We start from the raw sequence: 16,459 nt of genomic DNA, 5'->3' as shown, positions 1-16,459 counted from the left end.
TCTGTCCTTACTTAAAGGGGAGTCGTTATAAAGTGCAATTGCAGCAGGTAAAAAAGTATTTTTAAATCTGTCCTTTTTGCAGCTTAGCAGCCGTAGCCTCCCACTAAAAACACTCTTTTGTTCACACACGAGATTGTGTAAGGGATGCATGTTATTGTTCCATAATGTTCAACTAGTTTGTTATGCATATTTTATCAGCTCTATGTAAGTACATGGATAACAATGTATATATTTGTGTTTTATACTGTTTTTATTAGAATATCATAGTTATATTTTATTTTTTATAAACGCTTTCCTTTTCTTTTTACTAACACTAGTTTTTTTTTTTAATCCAAAAAACTACATTACCCATGATTCATTTTGCGATTTGTGATTGGCTGTTGACTGTGGCGCGTCATTTGACGTGAGCTAAAGGCGCGCGCGAAACGTCTGGCTGTGTGCTTTCTCGCCTGACTTTTACGAACACACAAATTTAGCCTCTTAGAAATTGTTTTTCAGATATGAATATTGCCACACTACTACGTGGAGTTGACAGCTAGTAGTTTTCGGATATATTTCTGGTTCTTCCCCAGTATTTTGACTGCACCCTGGAACTCGTCGTCTCTTGTTTAAGTAACTGCACGTTGAGCTAACCTGTGTGCGCCGCCGAGCTCTCCCGGGTTTGTTTACGCGGTGCTGTTGGTGTTTGTACGAAGATGACGTCACTGTTACGACATCAAGCATATGAGGAGGAGAGGCTGCAGAGGGTCGCCGAGAAGCTGCCCTGCAGGGAGACCCAGGCTGGTACCCTGCTGTCGCTCATGGGACAGGTAGAGTCAACACCTGGAGGAGGCTGGAAAGCAGCTTTAGCTCCAGTTAACATCTTTATATTTACAGGTCAACATGCTGTTTTGTTCAGTTTGGGGTCAACTCAGGTCAGGTGTCCAATTATTTAAATGTTTTTGTCACCAAACAATACTGACTTATTTTATTTTGGGTGTAAAATAACATATTTTAAAACTTCAGGTGGGTCCTCTGTTGTATTTACAACTGTGCTGTAAAATCTTTTCATTAGATCTAAATCAGGGAGGGGCAACTTTAGTCACAGCAAGGGGCCACATCCATTTAATTGTCACCGCCAGGGGGCCAAATTGTAGTTTCCAAAACCAATTCAAATCAATTATGTCTCAAATTTATCAGATCAGATATTATTATGAACATATTTCTGGTTTTCATGATTTCATGGCAGATGTCAAAATGTTTTCTTCATGTTTTCAATTAATTGATGTGTAAAAAATTAACCTGAGGGCCACATTAAGGGTTGATGGGGGCCGCATGTGGCCCACCCCCGATCTATACAATGGGTGTCAGAGAAACACTGAAGTACAATAAACCGCCTAACACTCACAAATATCAAATACTGGTACGTCCACAATATGCATATCGATCATAACGATAATTTTTATTTCTTTTAGAAGAATCTTTTCATTTGATCTGTACTGCTAATGTTTGCACTGCCTTTTATTTAATGTCTGTTTTTGATAACTCTGCACTATCTGCTTTTTTTAAACATCGCTGTTCACATATAAACAACACAACTTCAGGAGGGCAACACTTTTTTATTCTTATTTTTTTATATTCAGGTCTAATTACAGATTTTTGTTTATAGGTTCTTGATTAAATCTCACATATGTTTTTATCCCTGCACGGGTTGTGTACATTTCTTGTATAAATCTATTTTTAATTGCACAGTTTAAGTTTGATTCATTTAGGCGTATTCTTTAAATCTTTTTTCAGGTTAATATATATGCATGGGAGGAGGGGGGGGGGTCTGTTTTGTGGTTTAATTTGTAACAAATGTTTTATGTCATGTCTTTGTAACCTGCTGCTGGATGCTTTGAATTTCCCTCGGGATCAATAAAGTATCTAACTATCTATCTAACCACCTAACACTCACAAATATCAAATACATCCACAATATGCATATCAATAATAACAATAATTTTTATTTCTTTTAGAAGCATCTTTATACTTTTAATGATTTTTCACCACATGGTCTTCATTCTGTATTAGGCTGTTGGTGTTTGAATAAGAAATACTTCATTTAAATTTTTTCATGAGAATGAACAGTTTGTCATAATGTTTTGGTGTGGGAGTAATAATAATGAACAGAACATGCTTGTACGGTAATGAATGAACTGTAGAAATACCGCTCTACATTTATCTCTGGATGAACTGTTGATGATGATGATCTCATGGAATATTTTTAATTAAATGATCTCATCATTTTGTCAAGGTAACCGAATGACTACTAGAGCCTGAAGAATATTTCTAGTCAAAGACATTAGTTGACAGCAATCCTATTAAATTTGGTCATAAAAGACAGACTGAGGTTAGAAATCAACAGTGGGATAAAAAAAAAGAAAGTGTTGTCATTGATGAAATAGAAATGTTGTAATTATATTGAGTGGATTTTGTGCTTACAGCCCCAGCAGTACAGCTACCCCTCCATCTTCATCTATGGACATCGCGCTTCAGGGAAGAGTCATGTAATGCAAGTTTTGCTGAAGGAACTTGAGGTGAGAAAAACTCCTGCTTCAACCTTGATGATGAATTGTTGACTTTGTGACATATACAATAGACTGTAAGTAATACATAAATATATGGACAGGTAAACTCAGTCCTGATCCTCATTGTCTGGATTAACAGATATCAGAATATAAATGCAAAATCTATCGGCACGGGGCGAGATTCTTTGATAATGAAATTATTTTGGTTTCCATTTGTAGACCAATAAAGAAAAGCAATTTACAAGATTGCCAAATGATGTCTCCAAATTCAGTTTTACATCAGCCACTAGTCTGAAACCTTCAGTGAAAGATCTGCAAATCCTTTAATTTGAGAAACTGTAATCACCAAAGTTGATTATCAAAATCAAAATTGACTTAGTAACTTACTGTCATCGCTATTATTATTTGCTTTATATTTGGTGTTGATTCAACATCCCCTTTCTGTTTTTCTCTCATGTAACACCAACTGACAGCTGAGGACATGCTTTAGATCATTTAATGTTCAGTGTGCAACAAAAACAAATATGTGCATCAACCCAACGCTAATCGTCTCTCGTCCTCCTCCCTGCAGCTTCCTCACGCGACCGTCAGCTGTGTCGAATGTGTTTCTGTCGCGCTGCTGTTTGAACAACTGCTGCTGTCTTTCTTTGGCTGCGATGCCGCCTCGCTGCTCCCCCGTAGTCCCTCCCTCTCCGACTTTGTGCGCATCTACAGACAGCAGTGCTCCCAGTCTCCTGCCAAGCAGACGCGATACATTGTGAGTGCCGTGCAGTTTTTTTTTTTTTTACGCTCAACCGGAAAATCACTTCTCACTTGGCACACCAAAATACTATAATCCATGACACATCAAATGATTTATTCTCTGGATGTGTCACCTAAATGTTTGCATGAGGATATGATTAGTTGTGATAACATATGCAAAATAGATGCTCAACAAAGCTCCAGATGCATTAGTGTGAAGAACATAAGTTTGATTCCCAGCCAGCACAGGAGCAGGTTCCATCTAGTATTTAGCATCATTATCATTATTTTATTTGTTTATGCTTTTAAGGGGCTTGCAGCATATTGAACAGTAATGTTACAAGAAAAAACAGCAAGTCAATACCACAATTAAAATATATTAAATGTAGATTAAATGTAAATGTGTGTTTTTCAGGTTATGGAAAAGGCCGAGCTTTTGAGAGACACTGATGCCAATCTCCTCCCCGCTCTCCTGCGCCTTCAGGAACTAGTAAGAAAGTGCAGCACTGTCTTCGCTGTGTCACGTATCAAGTGGTCCTCTTTCTTTGTTGATGCGCTGTGTGGATGATGAAGTGGAGCTGGAAGAGCTTCTCTTGTATTGAATGACCTTGGGCTGAGTGTGTGGGGGGGCTCTTTCACAAATCTGTGAGGAAGAAAGGATGACAAATGCACAGAGAGTTTTTAATTAAATATATCATGGGGGACGAAGATCAAATGTGATTATTCGAGTTTTATTCCGTGCAAAGATTTCTTTTGAAAAAAGAAATCAAAGCCGTTGCAGATTCCTTCTTTGTTAATCACATGAAGCACACAAAACATGGATTCAACAAGGCTGTAGCTGTGTGGACATACTGTTGCGTGACACATCTGTACACACGTGTTCTTTTCAGGTCGAGGACAACGTCACCATCATCCTGCTGAGTGAAATCGTCTGGGACAAGTTCAGACCCAACACAGGCTGTTTCGAGCCTCTTCTGCTCCATTTCCCCGACTACAGTAAAGGTAAAAGTGTGTACACACACACACACACACACACACACACACACACACACACACACACACACACACACATGCTACATCAGCCTGTTGTATGACTAACTCTCGCCACGCTGCATAATGACACACTCTTGCGGATGAGGTGTTAGATGGGGAAATTGTACCTGTGATTTTGTTCCAACACTTAAGGCGGCGTCTGTGGAGGACTATTGCATTATAAAACAGCGCTGTATAAATTCAGCACTTACAGGGTGTGATTCACTGTACTTGATGTGTGAAAGTCTGTAGCCAACTTTGGATAGACAGTGCTTCTAATATGTTTATTTATTGGATTCATAGCATAATGACCCAGGGTTTTTTTTTTTTGTATGTGTGTGTCCCTTTGTCTCTCCATCTGTCCGTGTATTTGTAGGAGAGCTGCAGCAGATTTTGTCCCAGGACAAACATCCTTCATATTCAGCCGAGTTTTACTCCTCCTACATCAACATCTTGTTGGGAGTCTTTTACTCGGTCTGTCGGGACCTCAGAGAGCTCCGCCACCTGGTCAGACACTCTCGCAACCACACTCTCTTATGAATCAAATCATTTCTTGTGTTGATTTTCTTCAAAGTCTCTCATCACTGATTTCTCTTTTTAAACAGGCCGCCCTCAATTTTTCAAAGTTCTGTGAGCCGCTGGCAGACGGAAAGGGTAAAATCACAAAGATCTTTATTCTTTTATCTGACAGCTGATCAATAGTTATAAATGCATTATTTAAACTGTTCATGTTTAGATGCCCTCAAGTCATCTGAACGTTTTCACACCTTAAATGTTAAGAGCTGCACTTATGGGTGAAGCTAATCAGGCCGGTAATACAACAATCACTCGCTGTCACCACACAAAGTTGTTGTGGTTAGCTTAGGTTAGGTCACTTTATTTGTACCTGTAGGTACATTTGGTTTTCCAGTTAGAGAGTTTTCCTCCGTATACACAAACAGTCAACAACACAAGACAAGACAAAGTGATGACGGTGCTCAGTACCTACAGGGTAACTCTTAATAAAAACAAGATAAAAAGTAACCATTAGTAAAGGCATTGTAAATAAAAAAAACATGACAAAGAGAGTGTCATCATCCAAATCAAGGTAAAATGCCAATAGATCGATATAAAGTGAATAAATAACAAAAATTGCTTCTCCAACATCAATGCTGTACAAGCATTTGTCTGTTTACTCCACCTGTCAATTAGCAACATCAGCGTTCAGTTGTCTGTCTTGATGGATAAAGTCCAGCCTAAAGCCTGAACGCTGAACCCTAGTGGACCTTAATTGCATCAGGTGTGTGGTGCCTGAGTGTGCGAATCCATTAGTGCTTGAGATGGTGTAAAAATTAGGAATGACATCACACGTTGCCTGGCATGTGCCATTAAATTTAAAGCAAAGTCACCAAAACTGACAGCATGAGCTCGGTAAATGCCTTCCTAATTGTTTAACAATGTGAAATGTTTTGATTTTTAGTCTCAGGGTGAGAGTTTTATTTTTAGGTCTAGTTATAAACTTTTTTTTTTAGGTCTAGTTGTAAACTTTTTTTTTAGGTCTAGTTGTAAACTTTATATTGATGTTGGGTTGTATGTGCCGTCGGTATATCTCAGAGTTTATTTACAGATATAATTGCCTGCTGTGAGGTGTTAATGGGCTGTAAACAAAAACAAAGAATGGGCTACAATGTGATTAAAAAGTATTTATATTTCAACATTGCTGTGTTTTTGTTCTCCACAGTTAAAGAGACCGACACACACAAGCTGTGGAGGAACATTGAGCCTCACTTGAAGAAAGCCATGCAGACTGTTTACCTGCGTGAAGTGTCCAGGTGTGTGTTCTTCACATCAGTCTACTACAGAACAACGTTACTGCCGATGTAAACATGATGTTTGCTGTGTTTCCCTTTCGTCATGGTTTTGTTCTCTCTTTCCGTGCTCTTCAGTCTTCAGTGGGAGCAGATGCAGCAAACGGAGGAAAAGGAGACTGGAACTGTGAGAGGTACCAAACACGCACTGAGAGCTGCTGCAAAGCGTGACATAACACAAAATGCAGAGCAGATGTTAAACTGGGAAACTGCTAATAGGGTGCAGTGAGACTTGGTTGATGCAGAAATTGAACACCATGCTCTGATGGAATCTGGTGTGAAAGGATAGTAGAATCTAAACGCCCATGTGTTTTATTTTTCTGGATGTATATAATATGCATCTGACTTGTTGCTTTCATTTCCCTCCAGGTTTATCGGCTCACACTCATGTCGAACTTCCTTATTACTCCAAGTTCCTGTTGATTGCAGCCTACCTTGCATCCTACAACCCTGCCCGCACAGACAAACGCTTCTTTCTGAAGGTAGAGGAATTAAGTCTTAAAAGATTTGACACCGGGTAATCTGTTGAAGTTACGCTTCTGAAGTTTTGAAAAAATCCTGATTAAAAGGTGTAAAGATGGAGGGTATCATACATTCGACAGGCTGATAATCCCTTAGGAAGTCTCTCATCCAATACAAATGAAATGTTCTTGACTTGTGTGAATGAATCTGTTTGATGTCGCTCTGTTTCCTCACGACAGCACCACGGCAAAATAAGAAAAACAAACTTCTTGAAGAAAAATGAAAAGGTGAAGATTTTAACAAAACACTGGCTTGCTTCTCTTTAAGTTTGAAACTGTTTATGAAGCAGATATATATATATGTTGTCTTTATCTCTAGACTAGTAACCATCTCCTGGGACCAAAGCCCTTTCCTCTGGACCGCCTGCTCGCCATTTTCTACAGCGTGGTGGACAACAGAGTCGCCCCCACTGCCAGCATCTTCTCCCAGGTTTGTGTCACACCTCAGGTTTACACACATTCAACACTTTTACCTCAATACAGTTTTCCAGGTGCATTTACTTTCTTAATCTCTAGTTCAAAGTCTTCTTCAGTACTGCACGATGTTAATGTTGTGAATTATGGTCTGATTTATAGTTAAAACTGAAAACAACGCAGTCATGTGTTGCTTCTGTTGTGACAGTGTGTGGGCAGACTATCTTCACACATCTGACACAAGCCTGGAGTAGAGACTGAATATGTACAAACTTGCCTGTTTTGATGGTTAAAATGACTTCTGGATATGCTTATAATCTGTTGATGATGCCGGGAGCCTGTGATGATTAGACCAAATATAGTATAGTTAATGTAACACTGTTAATAGTCTGTATGCAGGCTTTTTTATAAACGTGCCTTAAAAGGAGCTCTGCTGTGGATTAATTTAGTCCGACATGCTTGCTATCTTTCTCCACTCTCTTGTGACTCCCAAAGTTGGCTGTAAAAACTCTCACGGCTCCAACAATATATAAAAAAATAATTTAATTTCATGCTATATTTCCATTTTTCCGGACAATGAAATGACAGAGAATTTCCACTATAATAATCTGAGTATTTTAAAGGATCATTTGTCACATTACTAGGTAGAAATTTACTACTTTTTAGATTTCAGTTGAGAGTTTTCAACCCTTGTGGTCATGAGTTTGGGGATCGGTGGACACATTTGCCGTTCTATTGACTGCCCGCTCTGAGCGTGAAATGGTGTGAGGAAATTAAGCTCGACCCATATCTCTGCAACGGGCTTTCATCTTTTAGTGCCTCTACATCAAAGTGTAGAAGCGCAGTGCTTGAAAAGTGGAATTGAGAGTCATTTCAGTTTCGCTCCATCCCCTTTTTTTTTTTAGATCTCCTCCCTGGTGACCTTACAGCTGTTGACTCAGGTCAGTCATGATGACCAGCTCGATGCCCCGAAGTACAAGTGTGCCGTGTCTATGGACTTCATGTGTGCCATATCCAGGTGTGTGTGCATGTCTGTTCTTACACATAACTGAGACCTGCAGCAGAATAAATCAAGGGAACTGGTTGACTTTTTTCGAGTGTTATTCACTTCGGATGTTGTTGTTTTTTAATCTATCTTCCAGGACGGTGAGTTTCGACATTGTAAAGTACCTGTATGACTTCCTGTGAGCCTGCTGTGAAGAAAGAAGAGAAGGGGCACAGTGACAGTAAGACAAAGGGGGATTAATCAAAAAGAGGAGCTTAGAGTATTGTTGGGAATTTCATGGAGGAACATTCATCCAATCATGTCGCTGCCCCCTTGTGGTTTAAAATCTCTGTGCATCAGAATGTGAGAAAACTTGACATTGTATGAATGTATTATGAAATAAATCAAAATCAAATATTGCCCTTAACATTTGTTTTAAGTTTTTTTTATTTAGTTTTATTAACTGTTTAGATAAATTTAAAAAACTACATAATATAAAAGCCAAAAAAAACACAGAGGATAAACAATTTTAATTCTGTTGTAAATGTTTTTTTTTGGGTGAAAAATATGTTTTGCATTTTTGTTTGACTTAAAGCAACGTTGGGAGCATGCAGCTGAATACTTGTCCAACTCAAAGGTAGAATTTAGTTTCCTTAATGCGAAAACTTTTATCAGGTTGTAAACTGAAGTCTTGGTATACTGATACCGTTTATTGGAGAAGAGTTAAAGGCTTTTATGAACACTTAAGAACTGAAAACATTTGGAATAAACACCTGTGGTAAACTTATCTTCCTTTGAACTCCAACAGGACCAAAGTTTTATGGCTTTACCCGTTTAAATCAAACTATCGTGAACTAGCGACCCTCTGTTTGAAGGTATATCAAAGACATGTTTTGAAAACGTGATGAGAAGTCTAAAGTCCCCTAACTAAAAGGAATAAAAAGAAAGAATGGAGAGAACTGCTTTATACAGTATAAACATTTTATTACATGGTTAATAAGAGACTATAACGTACTCCTGTGGGAGCCCATAAGCAGAGGCTGACGTACAGACAGGTGATAAATAATACACAGGTCTACAAATATATAAAATATGGCCTCACATGAAAAGTTATAATTGTTGAAAAATACTGTACATGAACATGTACACATCTTATCTTATCTTATCTGCATTAAATTACATTACACTCCTAACTGAAGCTCGACTGATCTATCAGTCAGCAGATATTATTGTATCACTGTTGGCTTGTCACATATATATTAACAATGGCCTATAAGTTTTCCAATATGCGCCCATATGAAAGCTTTCTAAACAGAGCGTGTAACGCGGAAGACAATGCTTAGGGTGATTTCTTTTTTTTTTTTTTAGAAATGGTGTCATCATGTAGTTTGTCCAGCAAACCGTGCTCCGACTCCATAGTTTAAATTACTCTCAGCACTGTCTGCAGCCGGGCAGCGCAGCCGGGCATCGCAGCCGGGCAGTGCAGCGGAGCAGACAGTCAGCAGAGTAATGGTTGTCGATGTAAAGTAATGTTAATGATTCTTAAATGACTGTGTTTAAGAAAGTAGCCTTCTTAGCACCTTTCATGTCAGTGCTAGATCCTATCCAGCTAATAAAGTCACTGTATCGGGCGACATATTGGTATTGGCAAACTTTCCTCCTCCTCCTTCAAATCGGCACATTCATCTTTAAAAAACCCATATCGATCAGGCTCTACACCGTACTCATCAGGTTGATGTTTATTTATTCAAACACATGCTTAATTCACTTTTAAAATTTGAGTTTTTTTTGCTGTTTTTGCTGTTGATTAGTCCAAGCAAGTTATAATTTGAGTTACTGTGTAAGATGCCAAATGAAAAGACATGAGCTCTAAATCAGTGGTTCTCAACTGGTCCAGCCTGAGGACCTTCCACCAACCTCTAATAGTGACCCAGATTTCTGATATTTTTCAACCAATCAGATGTATTGAATGAAAAATGGTGCGGTTTGGACCTTAGATGGTACAAAACTTGTGACAGAATAAAGAGAAGGAACAAACCCAGCATGTTTAAAGAGCCCTTCATAGATTCTTGACTCTTTTTTTTTTACTCAGACGAAGTTCCCGACCCACCAGTTGAGAACCACTGCTCTAAATCATCCAAAAATTTACAAGCTACAGTACATTAACATCCATTACATTCAATAGGCAGTCCACATAAGACTTGGATTTTATTTTGAAAGTAAGCAAAAGCAAAGAGAAAAAAAAAACTCATTCTGCCATCTTCCAACAGAAGGCACCAGACGTGCAGAGCCAACAAACGACAAAGGGTATCTGTATTTAGGCTGCAGCGAAGCATTCATTCAGCCAAACACCCACACACAGAAATGCTACAAAACCACCGTCCAGCATCTTGCCTTTTGTTTCAAATTTATTTTAAGAATTATAAAAGGTTAAAAACATGAAGAAAAAGGCCAAACATTTTGAGATCCTGCACAGATTTTTCAAAAACGTTAACCTCTCCCTGTACCTGAGCCTTAGACTTAATCACATTAGGGATGTTAAGCGCAGCGCTGACTGTAAACTCCCCCCCCCCCCCCTACAGGGTGAACAGTGATGTAGTGGAACTGAAAAATAAAGGATTTGGAAAGCATTGAGTGCATTTAATTGCAACTCTCTGCCTATCTTCTCCTCCTTTTATCCGTCATGGTATCTTTGGGTTAGTGGAAAGTCTGAGAGATCATCCCTCAGGCCAAGGTGGCCTTGGGAGAGCTCAGCAGCATTAAACAAGGACAATCAGCAGTTGGCAGAGGTTGACTGAGTCATCCAAATGCATTTAAAGTGCATGCGTGTCACTCTTTTAGAGATTAAAAAGGAACAAATGTCATTCTTTGCAGTACATCGGCATTATATTAAACTGGATTCAATCCTGATGAAAATCTCAGTCTATAAATTACCTTATTTTATTTTTTTTGGCAATGTACTGAAGGTCTCGGCTTAAATCGGGAATGAGGGTGAGGTAGTTGGATTGGGGAAATCCTAAATACTGTGCCTCCGGTTGTGGATCATGGCCACGATGTGGGTTAGGTCCAGACTTTTGATCATCACTTCCATGAAATCCTGGTCACTGCGAGCGCCAGCAACAAACTCCTCCAAGGACAGCTCGCCTGTTAGAAGAGGAGATGTTATACTTTTGATGACCTCTGTTTAAATATGATCACTACTAGTCATGACTTGATGTAGTAACATGATGATGATTGAGCCTTTTGTCCCACTATTGAAAGCTTGAATTAGAATCTGGGTGTTGGAGGCAGCATTTCAAAAAAATCTCCGTCCAAATCAATTTTTGTTTTAACTGTTTTTTAAGCCTCTGCTGGCATTCTGACTTTAAGGTTACTAGAACTTAACAGACAAAAAAAATAAGTTGACAACATGAGTTTCTAAAACAAAAGCAAACAGGACAAGACAACCAGCAAGGAAAAATCAGAGCAACCAGCGCGATTATAGCTCATCCCAAAGGTGACCTTCAGATTGGTAATTTGATTATGCACCAAATCAATTGCTCACTTTACGACAATTCATTTCTTTCTTCCTTTAAAAAAAATTGTTCTGATTCCTTATCGACCTGAACTCACTCATATAATGTAATCTTAAAGACCGTTAAAAAAACAAGATGTTACTGTGATTTTTCTCTATAATATCCCAACTAACACCCCAATTTAAAAACTGCCAATAAAAGAGCTTTCATTTAAAGGCCATCGGCTCAACAACCATTCAAACACTTGCAGACAGAGACTTAGAAATGAAAATCATCCAGACTAAAGCCTGCCCACATGACGAGTTTCACTCAGGAATAAAACACTGAAATCAGAGACGCTCTAACTGAGTGATGCTTACATTAATACATCATGTTTGTGTAATCAGAATGGCAGCTATTACTTCATTCTATTTTTTCGGATTGGACAGCTGCAGAGGGACAGGAAGTGTTGGGAGGAAAGAATGGGGACATGCAGCAAAAGGTCGAGGTCAGATTCAGACCCACGGTCGCTGCGATGAGGAGTATAGCCTCTGTACATGAGGAGCGCGGCATGACCTCGAGGCTATCCTTGAATTTGAATGCAGGACTATTTGGGTGGTAGGGGAATTATCCATCCTTCCTGAATGTTTTCCATTTTCCAACAGTTTTTGTTGAAGTCCAATGTTTGTCAAACTTTGGACAGCTCCTTAAAAAGCTTTTTTTAAAGTTTTTAAATAAAAGATAAGTTTGCAGAAGTTGATTTCAAGTCTTTGATAAAAGGCTTAAGGGTAGCTATTGAGTTCCACGGCCACCTACGACTTTTCCTTTTCACACGCTTGTTTTGTTTCCTGATTCAAGGCGGCACTGGAAGCTGATGAATGCCTAACACACAACTGTCCACCCACGATCAATCTCTCCCTTCATCTTCAGTTCTGCGTGCAGCTGCCAGAAAGCACACTCACCATCTCCGTTTATATCAATCCTTTCAAACACGCGGTTTGTGAAATCCTCGGCAGTCAGGTCTGAATTTTCACTTCCGTTGATTGCACGGATGGCCTGCGGGGAAAAGACTCGAATCAGCATGTAGACTTCTTGTTCAGAGCGTGCAGAGTTTCAGCTGAATGATAAACTGCACTGTACCTTTATGATGTTGAGGAGCTCATGGCGGTCGATGCAGCCGTTTCCGTCCACATCGTAAAGTTTGAAGTACCAGCGCAGCTTGTGCTCCATCTTTCCTCGCATCACCAGACTGAGAGCGGCCACATACTCCATGAAGTCTATGTAGCCGTCCTGCAAAAACAATCCGCTTATTAATCAATCGTTTCTTCTGCATGCTCTTTTACTTATCATCAAAAACTGTTTTCATCCATTCAAAGCTTTACATCAGTCTGAAAGACACGCCCGCCCTCGTTTCAACTCCAACGTGTGAAATGAAGCGTGCCAGGGCGGAGGATTATCTCGGGGGAGTCCCTGAACAATCTTCAAGGCATTGTCTTGTTGATAATCTGGTCGTTTAAATCATGCATAAAGATTACCACTGCCTTTTTTGTAGGGCTGACGGGGAGCCTAAGTATAGACGCCCTGCTTTTCAGACAGCCGCATCCTGCGCTGACCTGTTGGACGCTCCGAGACTCTGCTAATTAATCTGTGAAGGATGGAAATGCTTCCTAAGCTGGCTGCTAGGACGTCACTGCATCGCTCCTGTTTACATTATACAGATGTTGTTTCTTTTTTCCATGTGGGCGGCGGTACGTTGAAGTTTCAAGAACCTTTTATGCTCTGGTTATATAAAGAATACCTAAATGCAACCAGCAGACCGTGTTACTCAAGTGCGTTTATTGGCTTTACGCTGAAACAATTACTCAATTAATCGATTGACCTTCTCTTAATTGACAAATTAGATCCCACAATTGTAGTTTAAGAAAAAAAATTCAGACAAATGGACAAACAAATCCCCTTTTGTCTTATATATCAAAAGGTCTTCAAGTTTTGGAGTGAATGTTGTACAAAAGATTCAGAGTACAGATGTCACCTTGGGCTGTGATTGGCTTCTTTCACTGGGCTACGTTTACGCTACATTTGGTAGACCCAGGTCATCAATGATTGAATAATTAATTAACCTACAGGAATAGTCGGCAAACGTAACCTGGTCTCCAAATATTGCCTCTTAAAAGGATCGCATACCGCTTTCTAGTGATGCTTCAGCTTCCTAATTCTGATAAATCTGTATTTGTTCAAAGAGCTGACGCAGTTGTTCCGGTCAACAGTCGTCATAAATGATTGATAAATCATAAATCGAGACGGGCAATGTGGACAGTCCATTTTTAGGTCGGCATGTTTTTCCACTTTATTCTTTGTGAACTACAGACATTTTTCACAAATGATTAACAGAACAAAAAGGTTTTTCAAAAAATCAGTGAATTAAATAATCATCAGGCTAGTTTGGCATTATTTGTCAGAATGTAAACATCTGTAAATCACTCAACTTGCAACATGCATTTTGTTGACAGGCTACTGAAAGTCCAACCCCAATAAATATAATTTAATGTCCTTTTATGAACACAAAAAACTACAACAAATCAATTAAACTAGCATCAAAAGTATTACGACTGTTTTAAATGGTCCAAGATGAGACACTTGCCTTGTAACAGAATCTAACATTGATCTGGTTAACTTCAAAATGAATCACACACAGATAGAAAGGACCTTCTTGCTCTCTAATGAATGAACCTGACGTTCAGTATTACTGATAGTATTTGTTAATAAGAAGTAGTTACAAGTTCAGAACTCAGAGGGAAACATTTCTCATGCATGTTTTGTGTTTAAATATGCATCTGAAGCACAAGGTCCAGTGTGAAGTTTATCCTCTTAATGTGTTTGTATGCATCTTGTTTAAATCTGTTCAGAGAGATTTATGTCCCATCCTGTCAGCTTTAAAAAACAAATCTCATTGTGGTCATCCTCTCGTCTATCTTACCTTATTCATGTCGAACGTTCGAAACATCTGCTCTATGTACGCGTTGGCCTCGGGGTCCAAACCTCGAAGACCAAAAAACTGCTTGAACTCGTGCAGGGTGAGCTGCCCCGAGGGGCACTCGGTCATGAATTTCTTGTACCAGAGGTGCATCTCCACGGCTTGCAGGTCGTCCACGGTGCTACCTGTTGCGTTACCCATTGCTCTCTGTGCGCCACCTGAGTGTGAGTCTGTTAACTGAAGCTAGAGCCTTTAAGCAGCAGCAGCTCCGGGATCCTCTCAGTCCAATTGGTCTACTGTAAAGTGGAGGAAATCCTACTTCACAGTCACACAACAATGGGACTTAGGGTGAGAACAGCAGCTGGTAGGGGGGCCTTTTGTATCTGTTTGTCTCCTATGTGTGTCCTCCATGGCTCTAATCACAGGCTGTAATCCAAGTGAACATGCAGATAATCGGCTTAATCGCCCAATTAAAAGGGCAGCCTGATTGTTCCGTTTCCATCCGTGTTAACCTGAGAAGTGCTGACAAATACAATGCAGCGTTTATCCCTCATAAGGAGACACGGGGCATCCATCACAGTCTGAGCTGGAGGGACTTGGCTCAACATGTGTACTGAAGTATGAAGGGTGGAGAAAGCATTCAGAGCCTTTATTTTAATGGGGCATTTCCAGTTTGGCTCGACACTCTCTGGAACAAACTGCCTGATTAGGAGAGACTGGGGAGCTTCTTTATCTTTAAAATGACTCTGTAAACATATTTATAAGTTTGCCTTCACAGGGTTTGTGTTCTCAATAAATGTCTCTGTTGGGTCACTTCTAAAATACCAATTCTTGTACGCCCTTCTTCCTTATTTTATTGATGTTTTAAGCTATTTTTTTTTTAATGCTGTACGATTTTTTAAAGCATTTTGTAAATTGTTTTTGTAGTCTCATAAAGCACTTTGAAACTACTTATTGACAGTGCTCTTTAGAAAGTTCATTCTCAATAATCAGAAAACTTAAAATACTAGATTACAATTGAAACTTCTGTACCAAAGTATTATCAGCAGAATCTAGTCAGAGCAACAAAAGTAAAACTAGGTGTTGCACAACAAAAGATTGTCACTTATATTATCCTGAGTCATGTGGTCAGATTGCCGTCGCTCCAGTTTATACTTCTTACACTTAAAAACTTCTTCATAATAACCTCTTATCTTATCCAGCGCTCTCTCTTCCAGAGTTTTATGAAGACGCAAGAAACAAATCGGATTAATCATCAATCAAAATACTCCTCAGTTGATGCTCAACTTGTGTTTAATACTTGTGCAAATTAACAAGATTACACAACGGTACTTGGTAGAGACTTTTGATACCACAGCTCAAAGCCAAGAAGCCATAAGCCATGGCCGACTGGCACAGTAGCTGACCTTTCAGTTTAAAACAAATATCCAAACACAGAAGAAACCGCTTCAAAGAATACCACAACAGTATTTGTAATAAGTAGTGTTTGTGTATGGAATTAAGTCTTTTTTTACCTTCACTTTTGAAGCATATTACCATTTCAGCCCGACCGATGTGGGATTTTTGGGGGGCCGATACCTTAGATAGATGGGAGGGAAAAAATATCTGATGCCGATATCTTTCCTAGATCTATTTTCAATCTGTATAGATAGATGCATATAGATATACACACATTTATTGAGTTGATCCCTCAAATTCAAATGCAGTTATCAAACAGTTGTGAAAAAGATTTACAATGTAGATCACCGCTTGACACTGGAGAGTGAGGATACTTGTTGTAATCCATATATCGCCCTCTGCTGGTGACAGAGAACTGCTAGTTTAATACAATGAGGCTTAAGTTAAATGCTATTTAACTGGTGAATAAATCTAGTAATATTGGCGCATATCTGCAATAAAATG

The 16,459-nt window shown here is 39.2% G+C and overlaps 2 protein-coding genes across 2 annotated transcripts; one reads left to right on the top strand and one right to left on the bottom strand.

The window, feature by feature from the left end:
* Positions 1–403: 403 nt before the first annotated feature.
* orc5 (origin recognition complex, subunit 5) lies at positions 404–8,466 on the top strand. The gene is made up of 14 exons (XM_020653772.3): positions 404–809; positions 2,466–2,558; positions 3,121–3,306; positions 3,706–3,780; positions 4,181–4,292; positions 4,699–4,829; positions 4,928–4,976; positions 6,043–6,133; positions 6,248–6,303; positions 6,539–6,651; positions 6,871–6,918; positions 7,010–7,120; positions 8,010–8,122; positions 8,247–8,466. The coding sequence occupies exons 1-14, from the start codon at positions 696–698 to the stop codon at positions 8,290–8,292; spliced, it is 1,338 nt and encodes a 445-aa protein (XP_020509428.1). The 5' UTR covers positions 404–695; the 3' UTR covers positions 8,293–8,466.
* Positions 8,467–9,049: 583 nt separating this feature from the next.
* guca1aa (guanylate cyclase activator 1Aa) lies at positions 9,050–15,379 on the bottom strand. The gene is made up of 4 exons (XM_065951469.1): positions 14,561–15,379; positions 12,724–12,873; positions 12,546–12,639; positions 9,050–11,233 (listed from the first exon to the last, which is right to left on the bottom strand). The coding sequence occupies exons 1-4, from the start codon at positions 14,756–14,758 to the stop codon at positions 11,106–11,108; spliced, it is 570 nt and encodes a 189-aa protein (XP_065807541.1). The 5' UTR covers positions 14,759–15,379; the 3' UTR covers positions 9,050–11,105.
* Between the last annotated feature and the right edge of the window lie 1,080 nt (positions 15,380–16,459).

The sequence above is a fragment of the Labrus bergylta genome, chromosome 23, assembly GCF_963930695.1.
Source record: "Labrus bergylta chromosome 23, fLabBer1.1, whole genome shotgun sequence".
Classification (NCBI taxonomy): domain Eukaryota; kingdom Metazoa; phylum Chordata; class Actinopteri; order Labriformes; family Labridae; genus Labrus; species Labrus bergylta.
This window is presented reverse-complemented; position numbering and strand designations above follow the sequence as displayed.